The following is an 11,541-nucleotide window of genomic DNA, read 5'->3' on the forward strand; positions in this document are numbered from 1 at the left end:
TGTTGCCTATTTTTTCAAAGATCTTAAAACTACCACACCTGGAATTCTGTGGTACTTCAGCCTGCTTCACAAGTTCTCCAAGTTCCCCCTCTTCTTTTAATGACTCCAGCACTTACAGTCTCAGCAGTTGCTTTGCACTGGGAGCTCACATTACGTCACTTAATTCCTAAAAGTATTTTTCAGTGTCATTGCTTTCCAGGATACTGTTTCCCCCATATTCCTCATCTTCAGATCAACAGTATTTAGTATCCAACAGGACACTTCTGCCTGATACAGTTTTCCGCTGTGACCAAACACCTAGACCTTGATCCCTGGCTGTGGAAGAAGTCACACGGTATTACCCAAAAGGCTAGGTCTTCCACTGGGCTGCATTAAAACACATCTTGCTTGAACAATTCCAGTTTAACAGTTTAAACAACCACAGAAAGCTTCCTTTTTTATTTTGTTTTTTTTGGGCTATTCACCAGCACTGCTACTATCTGTAAATTATCAGCCATGATTTTCTGTCGACCTCTAAATCATTGGGCAACATCAGGCTTGAGACTTGTCTACCAATTTTTTGAAATCAGTCACCACTAACATAAAAGACCAGCAAAACAATAAGGTGTTTCCTAGTACAGTGATAAGATGCAAAAGCTAAAACTAAATTAAGACAAAAGGCCCATGTGAAAGCACTAGCAAATTTGGAAACACGAGAATTAAGGTCATCTATGTCACCATAATTTGACTCCGCAATGCAGGTGCGCTCTGATACAGCCTTATTGACTGTTTCCACAGAGCTGCATCCTTATTACGTTGCATCGACAGATACTTAGCAAGGAAGTGTTCAGTTTTTTCATTACCACTCTGTGTACTGCCTCAAGCCTCATCGACCACATGCAATTCCAGTTCCTCACGAAGCAGAATCACTCATCTGTTGTAGCCACCACAGAAGTATCAGTGCTCCATAAGCACTCATCTACTTCCACAATGTCCCTGTTTTATTTTTTTCTAAGGGAAGAGAGTGACAAAACTCAGAAGAGTAAAATACAGTAAGACAGACATACCCACTAATTCAGAGTGGCCAAGCTGATACCTGTGGCCACTTTTTTCCTTTAAAGGAAAATCCGTATTATATATATTCCAATCACAACTCCTATAAATTCCTATGCTACAGCTACGGGATGCAGTGCTTCTGTAAAGCAAAACAAAGCCTGACATGTAACAAGAGGACTATTCAATGACACTTGAGAAGAGATTGCAGTTTGGGGAACACCAAACCTTAATTATTTCAGGATAACTGTCTCTGGTCATTTTTAGTCTGCAACAAATGCAAATCCATTGAAGTACACACCTAACTCATACTTGCACACACTTCAAGGCAAGATTATCTGCAGGCCTGAACTACACAGCTGTGGCAAATCTGCAGCAGATGTGTATGCCATCCAGAAGTCAAACGCCTTCCCCAAATCATCCTTCTCAACCCTGCAGCCCCATGCCAAATTTTTTTTTTTTTTTTTTTTTTTAATAACCCCCAAACCTCCCTCTCCAACCCTCCGCCCCCATGCCAAATTTTTTTTTTTTTTTTTTTTTTTAATAAAACACTCCTTTCGGGTTCTCTGAGCAAACATGCAGGACTGACAAGCCATCACGTACACGCTACATATTCGCATAATCAAGGATGGTATCAAAGTGCATTGATTCAGCAGGGCCACATTAAAGTGTGATCAGACAAGATGGGCAACAGAATAGTTTCGAAGTTCTCTCTCCCCAGCTGAAACTGTAACTGCCCCCAAGTCCCTTTGCACACACTCACTGCGTTGACATGCAAGTAACATGTGCTAAAATTAAAACTCATGACTGCAGAACCTTTACTGCTAATTCCTCCTGCTTGGCACTGTGATGAACTGAGAACACATAAACAACACACACACACATGCAAATAGTTACATCTCAGCAGAGGGGAAAGAACTTACCATAACACAAGTTTTTACCTTATTATGTCCTGAGGCATGCGGTCAGCCTTAATTCTGACATTTTTTAACCTCCAAGCACAGCATTCATATACAAAGCAAAGCTTACGTGTACAGACTACACGTATGCATATGGATGTGCATGTGCACCTGTCCTTCTTAGGAGCTTTGAGATTATAAGCCAATATCAACCAAATCTGGAAAAGGGGTAAGGAACTTAAAGTCACCACAAGTCTTATACAAATACACAGCTGGGGAAAGAACCCCCTGCTGAGGGAAAGGCTAGTAAGCTCACCCTTGATTAGACATCAGAGAATCCACACAGGAGAGGGCTGCTGGAAACCAGGCTTCATTAGTTCCGCTGCTCACGGAACTACTTGTTAAAAAAAGCAAACAGAAATTCCAACATGTGGCATCATACTGACACCCATGCTGGTCATCAGCAATCTTAAGATCCACTGCACAGACCCCTGCCACTGCAGCTGGGATGATAAATGACAGCAACGGCCACTTGTCGCCTTTTTCTTGCCTTTGACGCGGATGAGGCTCTTTGCCAGGAGGTCATGTTCTTGTGCTGACATCAAAGACATGGCAAAATTAGAAATACTGGGTTTATTATTTCTAGGCTTTGGAGGGAGTGTGGTCAAACTTTCTGCCTGACACTTCAAACTTAATTCCCCCTTTCCCCTACCCTTCCAGCCTGTTGAAAGCCCCTCTCTCCTGCACCGAGACCCAGGCACGAGCACTTCAGCCACATGCCCCAGCATCTTTATCCTCTGCTGCGGTAGCTCTTCCCTATTGCATACTCCTAGTTACCTAATGTTTTGTCTCCTCTCCCTCATGCTTCTATTTGTCTGTCTACTTCACATGCTCTTGTCCCCATCCGTTCTGCTAATTCTAGGTATCTCCTTATTTTCCAGCCCCTAGCAGATCTGGTTCTTCCCTCCTCCCCTCATAAGCCCTTCACAGCTTATTTCTGTGCCATCTCTCCCTTGCAAACAGGCTCCCCATCACATCCTCTGCTGCGTTCCCTAGTTTGTAGGCTCTACTCTTTTCTTTCTTCCTTCTGATTCCCTTCTTTTATTCTTCCTTCTGATTCCCAAACTCTGCCACGTTTCCAAAGCAGCAGGAAGAGCAGTTGTGACTGAAGGTAAAGCATGCTTAGCCCTTCAGTGTGAGTCTAGAAGACGCTTATTGCTGCGGAGAGAGTACACATGTAGTCCAGCCTCATACAGAAACAGAGTGTGTCTTATCTCCATAGAAGAGATAAATAGTTGGTTCAGTGCCTGGAGTCATGCAAGCCTCAAAAACCATCAAAGAGGATATAATCTTTGCATATTTCAACTACCAAACCATAAAGAATCTCAGAGCATGCTTAACAGATTTTTTTTCCAAGCTTACAACTTGGTCAAATTTGACTGTACTTCCACAAATATATGCGGCTTACAGAAAATGTAGCCACCAGATTTCAAACCTATTCAAATCCATGGGAAGTTCAGCAAACAACAACGCTAAATCCAGTATAGGGCAGGAAAAAAAGGCTTAAAACGAAACACGTCTGAAACATGCCCACCTGCTGTACTCAAACCACTGGCTCCCCTTGGTACCTAATTTCCTCACTAAAGAGGGCCTCCATCCAGCTTCTTCACCTTCTACAGCTCAACTCTGCATCTTGCTAAGCCTTCTAAGGCTTCTGTACACTTTTGCACCCTGGACTCATCTCAAAAGCTTCCTGCGTCCCTCAGCTGCTTATTGTCTCCCAAACTCAAACATCCTGCTGTTCCCACAACCGCACTGCCGGTGTCTTACTAGAAAGACTTGATGCTGATCTCATTTTCCACAGAAAAAGTAAATTCCTACGAAGATGTCCAGGAAGATTAATAAAGAGCTGACAAATAATCCAGACAAGACTGAAGTGACATTAGTCATGATTGCTTCACAGGACTGGGTTAGATGCTGTCCCCTGCGGGTACAAGTATTCTTCTAACAGCACAAAGCAAAGCACCACAGACTCCGCCAGACTAATCCTACAGCTAGACGTCCAATAACTGCAACCACCACCATCATTAGCAAAAGCCTCACACCTTATCTTACAAAGAAAAACCCAGTCACAAAGATTCTTGCACCACTTTCACAGCAGACTAATAATTCAATTCTAGAGATGATACAGCAGCAAAACGGCTGCTGTTTGCTGAAGCAGGATTCTCTGCATTCAGTAGAAAAAGGGTTGAGCCACAATTGTGCTCCAATTCCTTCCAAGTCTACCTTGCTGCGCTGCTCATTCACGGCTTTACTCTGTCTTCACCAACACACTAGGAGTCAGGAATGATAAATGTCCCTGCCCAGGCACTCAGGAGAGTTCACAGCGCTCAGAAGAAACTTAAAATGAAAAAAAAAAAAAAACCCAAACAACTAAATTTGACAATATAATCTCAGGCTTTAGGAATTGAGTATTAAAAAAAAAAGCCATACTGATCAATACAGTACAACTCTTCCCAGACATCTGACTAATTGTCTTCAGTGTATCATCACAAGACTCAGCAAAATCATACAAAAGCAGACATACGAATACCACACTCCTCCAGCCTGAGAAGGAAGCAGGAGTAGATGAACCTCACCCACAATCTGAATTTAGCTAGGATATGTCTGCATGCTGTAGTAATGGGAACTACCCAAATCATCCTCTAAAACACAGAGGGAAACCAGGAGTCCTCAAAGTTTTAACTTGCAAGTCTATTCATATGAATATTATGGAGAAACAATTTTACTGTATTTCACAACGTTTTTTTTCTCCCACAGCTCCAACAGAAGATAGCATTTTCCTTTATTTTTTCAGCAATCATTTTTAGTTACAAACTTGCACATTGAAAGCATCAGCCAAAGAGGAAGTCCCAAGGAGGTCAGAAGTACACCTTGGCGGCCTTTGACAAATCCCAATGTAGCTATCTCGCACCTTAGCACTGCTCAAAGGCAGGCCCGCTTGGGATGGGGGCTGGAGGAAGAGGCAGAGGTACCACACTCAGACTAAACACGAAGACAGGAAATCTTCCTGATTACACGTTCCTACATATAAACTCATTCAGTTTTTTCCCTGCAAAGTCTTTTTCATGAGCTATTACACAGACCCCGCATGTTCATAAAGTTTCTGCTGAGTCACTCCACCTGGTCTCGGGCATTTCTTTTCCAAACTTACAAGTAAACAAGGAGCTATAATTAAAGCCTTGGTTCAGCTTTAATTCTAGTGTTCGCTGCCAATTGTGTCCCCTGTAAATACATATTTAACAACCTAATTAGCAACCCAGACTGTAAGCAGCTTGAGTAGTGTGGAATTGTGGCTAAGGCCCAAAATAAATGGTGGGATTACAAATAGCGAGCTACCTAACACTCCCACCCCTTTTCACCATATGCTAATTATATTTTCAAAGTGGAAGAACTGGGACATTGGGTAAGAGAATAAAAAGGCTGATCCAAGCTCTGATTTTGTACCCATTTAACTGTATTGACTTAAAAATGTAAACATTTAAAAAATGCTATAGTTAAAAATGAAACAGTGCCTGGGGTGGATGCACCGGTTCTGCGTAGATACCTTCATATTGTTACGACTTAATTCCAGAAAGAACGAAATCTGTACAAAAACCCAGAGGTCTAGGATGGTAAAAGGGAAACTGTTTGAGACGGGATCACGGGCATGTAGTAGGGAACTGAGAAGAACTAGGGACTATCTTCTGTGTCTGTTTCCATTTGGCTACTACTTTGCGTCTTATTGATCTTAACCATCCCTCAGAACCTATCACTAAACCACCCATACACGCTCCTACTTCCCAACCAAGACAGGCCATCACATTTCCTCCCTACCATTGGTCTGCTCTGTCCAGTTCCCACCTTCTCTGAAACTCCCACACTCCTTATCCTCTGGTTTAAGTATTCCCTCCTAGTTAATTTCTCCCTTTGCCACCACTCACCTGTAAACTCAAGCCACATCCCTCCAAGCACAGAAACCCAACCTCAGGGCTCAGAACTCTCCCTCCTCTTATCTGATAGCCTTAGGGCTCAGAAACACCCTTATACCTAATTCAGAAATACACTTTTTTTTCCTGTTTTGTTGGGAATGCTGAAATAGAAGGAGGGGCAATGCACACAGGATCAGACACTATTCACCACAGTTCACTTCCTGCTCGCTCTGTGTGCCTCCAGTTCATAGTCATTACATTGGACAGACTGGAGTCTTAATTCAGGAGCACCCAGGTACTCTAGGGCTCTCAGCTACTCCAGAAGTGCTCCAGCTGCACCAGACAGTTCTGCATTCTGCAGTCCACCAGCCATACTATGCAGCCATGGCATCAAGGATACGGTTTAGCCTCCGTAACACCCTGGTCATTAACTAACCTAGCAGCGTTAACATCTGTATACTTGGGGAATCAAGCTAAGGAGTCCACTAAGGAGAAGGTTCTTATTTTGGGGTCAACCCACCAGCTTGCAAACACTCCCGATTAGAGAGAAAACTCAACTCTTTCGCAGCTGAAAGATTCTCTACTCGAGGACTCTACAGGAGAAAGGCAGAGATCTCTTCTTCCCCATGTAACCCTCTGAAGGGTTAAATACACCCCCATCCCCATGCAAAGTTAAAGTCAAGGTTTAACTCCACTCCCCACCTGTATGTCTTGCCATCCTTGTGCTGGTCCTCATCATCCTCATTTGACAGCACAAAGGGGTCACTCATCTCTGGTAGCCCCGACTCCTGCAATCGTTTCTTCTTCCGGCCCCGAGGCGGTTTGGGGGCAACTCCCCCACCCCCGCCACCCCCACCACCTTCAGAGAGGGTGGTTGTCCCTTTCTTGGACAGGTCAGGGACCACTTGGAGGGCTGCCTGGGAGCCAGGGGGTAGCGCGGAGACAATCATGGGAGCTGAGATGGGAAAGGTTTGGGCAGAGGCGGCTGTGGTCACCAGGGAACCTGATGGGGAAGTTATCACCAGACCAGGACCTGCAAACAAAGAGAGATGGAGGAAGTCAGTCATTACATCTCTAATGATGTCCAACTTGCTTACCCCACAGAAGCAAGCTTTACACAGCTACTTTTGAGTACAATGCAAACAGAAGATTACTCTCCCCACCACAGTTTCCGCCAAACTTCCATAAAGAGGGTGGATGTATGGAGCGCCTAAACATTCACAGTGAACCCATGTCAAGGCAGTCCATACTACCAGTAAGGCTAGGAATAACCTACAGCCTGGAAAGAATTCTCCAGGACCTCCTGTCCCCCCATCTCAGAGTCTCCCTCAAATGCTGCTGCAGTCTCTGGAGTCCCCTACCTGCTGTCATGAGCCCAGCAGACTGCACTGGTACCACAGTGATGTTCTGAGTCACAGGGGCTTGGCTGTGTGGGGTCAGCTGCTCCGGCTTGGTGTCCGAGTCCATGGAGATACCAGTTGGTAGGGCCACAGAGGTGGGTACTGTCAGCAAGGCAGGGTAGTGGGGGGGAGCCAGGCTGCAGCCTTTCTCTGTGGGCAATAGCTGCTCCTTCATCTTGTTAATAAACATGGTGTTCTCAATCTAAATGGGTGGGAAAAAGTGCTTTTAGAATACCCTGGCGCAGCTTCTCCCAACAATTGGCTGAGCAAGAAATGCAATAGAAGCACTCATCATGCATGAGCTTCTATCAGGAAGCAAGTCCAGTGTAAGAGGGTGGAAGACAAAGATCTTACCTGTCCCGAGACGGTGGGCACTGCTGGCCAGAAGTACGGGGAGGAGTTGAAATGAGATTCTTCCATCCTAGCTGGGCACAGCGGGGAAGAGGAAGGGGGAAGGGAAGAGGAATGGAGGAGATGGAAGACAGACAGACAGACAGACACACACACACAAAAAGAACATTAAACTCAAAGAGACTCCAACATGGAACTGACTCAGTCGAATGCTGTGACAGTTCCTTTATCTCCCCTGTCTTACTTGGGCAACTTCTCCCCAGTTTTGAGCTATCTGCCCAAATCAAAACATCATTTTCAGGGGAAAAAGGTGTCCACTATTCCCACAGGCTTAGGTCCACCTCAAATGCCTCTGGCCCCTTAGTCCTCTAGGCAAAAAAGGACTGACTACGAACCCAGAATACTTCCAAAATTCCCCGATTATCATCCACCCAAGAACACGGCATAAATTATTAAGTTTGTGCATTTGCCACCAGGTAAATACAGCTGAAAACCATTTTTGACTGTCACAGTCTGACCCCCGAGCAGTGAAAATTCTGACCCTTGCCTGTCCCTCCACCCCAGCCCAATACTAAGGACCCAGATACAGCAAGGGGACATTAGCATTATGTTACACAGGAAGAATGACAGGCAGAGAGGGAAACAGACTTGCCCAAGATAACAGATAGCCACAGCAGACTAAGAAGTCAAACTTAGTGCTCCTAACTTCCTGCTGCCCACCGCTCTGGCCACCCCATCCCCACTCTCGAGAGAAACACGGAAATATCACTCAATATTCCTGACAGACAAGACCCACCGCTCTTGTCCAATGAGACCAGGCAGCAGGAAAATAACCTTTCTACTCTGCTCCTGAGATACCCTATTTCCAAGTGAGATCATGTCACCGCTTTCTATTGCTCATTTCATTCCCATCTTTGGGACAAGATTCTGTAGGACTCTGTCCCCCGTCAAGTGCCCACTGCTCCATCTCAACTCTCCACGCTGTCCGAGGACCAGCTAGACACCAAAAGAGAGCCCTCTGAAGACAGAGGCATAATCTCTTTAGGAACACCTGTCTAAAGAAGCCCTTTTCATCCTAATCTTTGCATTCCTCTGTGTAACAGCATTAGTGGACAAAGTGAAAAAGCCATTAGAAACCTAAGGAAATCGGCAAAAGAGTATTTCCTGAAGCAGAAGATACACCTATTCCTGGTCACACAAGGCAAAACTAGCAGGTAAAATACAGATGATAAACCATGCTCAGAGACATCTGGCAGAGCAAGCTGCTTAGAGAAAGCAAGCGCTGTAGGTTTCTCACGCAGCTACCTGCAAATTGCCCACTCCTATTCCTGTTATGATGTGGCAGTAGTCTAATTAATGAGTAAATATTGTTTCTGAAGGGCCTATCTCAATCATCAGATAAGCTGAGAAGCATGCCCCAAGTAGCATGAAACGCTTACTTCCCAGAAGTATATTAGGGCAGAATAAATACATGTGGAATTGCTGTGTGTGAGCCAAAATGCAAAGATAATTTTCCTCTATGTAGAGAAGCAGTATTTAAATGAACCAAATTACCTGATAATTTTGTTTTTATGAATTGCTCTCGCAGCAGCAAAGCCAAGTATTCTTGCCTCACTCGCTCACTACAAACCAACCAATAAACACACTTAAGGATGAATTATTTACCTTGCATTGGTGGCATGTAGTCAGACTGCTAGCTGCCTGACTGAATAACTCTGGGTTTACAGTGCTGTGATTCAATCAGAATCTGATGGGGCAAGACTCTCACCTTCCTCCTCTGCTTTCTTTTCTGAGCCAAATTACTTATTAAGTACACTGCCCACAGCAAAGCCCTCTGTATGTAGTGCTTAATTACATGATTTTTTTCTTCCACAGGATGGGCACACATGAAGAGATAACACATTCTTGGCAACTGAGCACCACCTAAATCAAGAGGGGTTTTTTGTTTGGAATGTCAAGTTTGGGTTTGGGGGTGGGGGTGGGTTGTGTGGTTTTGTTTATGAAATAAATAAGCCCTTATTTGCTTAGCTTCCACATCAAAAACATCAAAGTGAACCTGATTCTTTAAAAACATAAAGTCTCAAACAATAATCAGATGCATTTTCCAAATAAACTTTGTATTTCTCCAAGTCTCTCTTGGATTCAACTGCAAACTTCAGGAGTTAAACCGAAAGCTGCCAATTTAAACAAAAATCTCCCAACAGCTTTCTTACTTAAAGTGTAAAAGGAACGAAAGTCAACTCCCCTTCCAGATTCTAAAATCCACACTAGCACTGGCCAGTGCACTCAGTGGCTGCCTGACTCCATCTAGTTCCCTATCAGAAATTCACAGAGCACTTAACTTTTGTTTGCTCAGTTTACAACCTGAGCAAGTGAAAATAAGGCTCTTATTGCTTCTCGAAAGACAACTACGCTAGTTTCATTAAACTCTCTTGGAATCCACCTCCCCATCCAAAAATCTTTGTGCTTGAGCGGATATTAGGCCTCAAAACTTTTGGCTTGAAAGGCTGAAGTGTGATGAAGTTATTAAGAATGTGGAGGAAAAGGAGAAAAGGTGTAAGAGTTGAAGCTTTCATGCAATCTCACTAGCAAGCCAGTCTTGCAAAGGGAGAAAACAAAGGTCAGATTCCTCCACCAGCCTACTGCTCTAACACCCCCAGCTGTCCCTCCCCTACCCCACTTTTAGGCTAGAGGGTATTTTGAAAGCATGCACCCCTATTAGCAGCCCCCACTTTGATGCTGCTCACACTTACTTTACCAGAACTCTGCACGCAACCCTTCCAAATGCTCTATAACTACCAGACATGGGCTGGAGCTTCAACCCTGTACCACAGCACGTTCCCACTGCAGTGCCTTCATCATCCCAGCTTCCACAAACAGGCCAGAGATGGGACCTTCTTCCTATTCACCAGTCTAGTATCAGACAGATGTCAACGTACCCTCCTGATATAAACCAAAAACACCTTCTATGTACAGACCACAAATGTACATACACCAAATAAACAACCGAGTGAACCAGCGAACTCACAAGGGACAAGGAATCTGGAGTTTAGATCTCAGAGTACTTCACAGAATCACATACTTAACGTGCTGGACTTATACTTCTTTGCAGGTCATCACTTTAATCATAAACAGACAGATAAGAGCATGTGCAAGAATACGGTGAGGTGGACGCTGTGTTTCTGGAAGGCACAATCAAGGTTGGATATGCAGGTATTTAGAGGTTGACTTTTAATACGGTTCTCTTTAACTCTCCAGATACCTAGCTTTTGTTTTCTGTTCAGCGCAGTTTTCAGTTGACAAAAGGCCCCGAGTACGACACTTGGCAGTGATTTACAATGTCATTTTATGCCTGCCCAAGATCTTTGCTCAGTAACAAGGAGCTTTGAGGCTTAATTGCTGCAAAGTACTAAGGACGAGGAAGGCCACGCGGGCTGTTAGCTCAAATGCAAAAATGCCTCCGTGAAGCTCATAAGCACCAAAAAGTTCAAGCACCGCTACATCCTTAGAACAAGCACATTTGGATGCACATCAGGAGAACCCCAAACATGCCGGACAAAGTCCTGAAGCCCAAACCCGCACACCAGCGCTAGAATAACTTCGGTGCCATTCCCTGACACTCGTACAGCCTCCACCCCAACTGACTGAGCCTCTGTTGGAAGAGGTGCCTGGCTGGGGACGTGACCTGCGCCTCGGCTCCTTCCAGGCAGCGAATCCCCTCTCCCACACCCTGCAGCTCAAGCGACTTCAAGACCTCACAGCGCCGGGACGTGTGGCCCATCCCGTCCCATCCCACCCTAGAGCGGCCAGAGGGGAGCCCGCAGCGCGAGGGGCGGGGGTCACTCACGCAGCTCCAGAAGCTCCTTACCCCTCTCACTCTCCCTCCTC

At 44.9% G+C, this 11,541-nt stretch overlaps 1 protein-coding gene across 1 annotated transcript in view; it reads right to left on the reverse strand.

Moving 5' to 3' along the window:
- ZNF384 (zinc finger protein 384) overlaps positions 1-11,538 on the reverse strand; it is a gene marked incomplete at its 3' end in the record, with an annotated part of 17,303 nt that extends 5,765 nt beyond the window's left edge. The window contains exons 1-5 of the mRNA XM_010143527.1: positions 11,522-11,538; positions 10,407-10,596; positions 7,657-7,723; positions 7,264-7,504; positions 6,605-6,935 (exon numbers count right to left, since the gene is read on the reverse strand). Of these exons, the coding sequence (XP_010141829.1) occupies positions 6,605-6,935; positions 7,264-7,504; positions 7,657-7,723; positions 10,407-10,459 (692 nt within the window). The remainder of the gene's footprint in view (positions 1-6,604; positions 6,936-7,263; positions 7,505-7,656; positions 7,724-10,406; positions 10,597-11,521) is intronic.
- Positions 11,539-11,541: the final 3 nt, after the last annotated feature.

Source organism: Buceros rhinoceros, unplaced genomic scaffold (genome assembly GCF_000710305.1).
Source record: "Buceros rhinoceros silvestris isolate BGI_N320 unplaced genomic scaffold, ASM71030v1 scaffold46579, whole genome shotgun sequence".
Lineage (NCBI taxonomy): Eukaryota > Metazoa > Chordata > Aves > Bucerotiformes > Bucerotidae > Buceros > Buceros rhinoceros.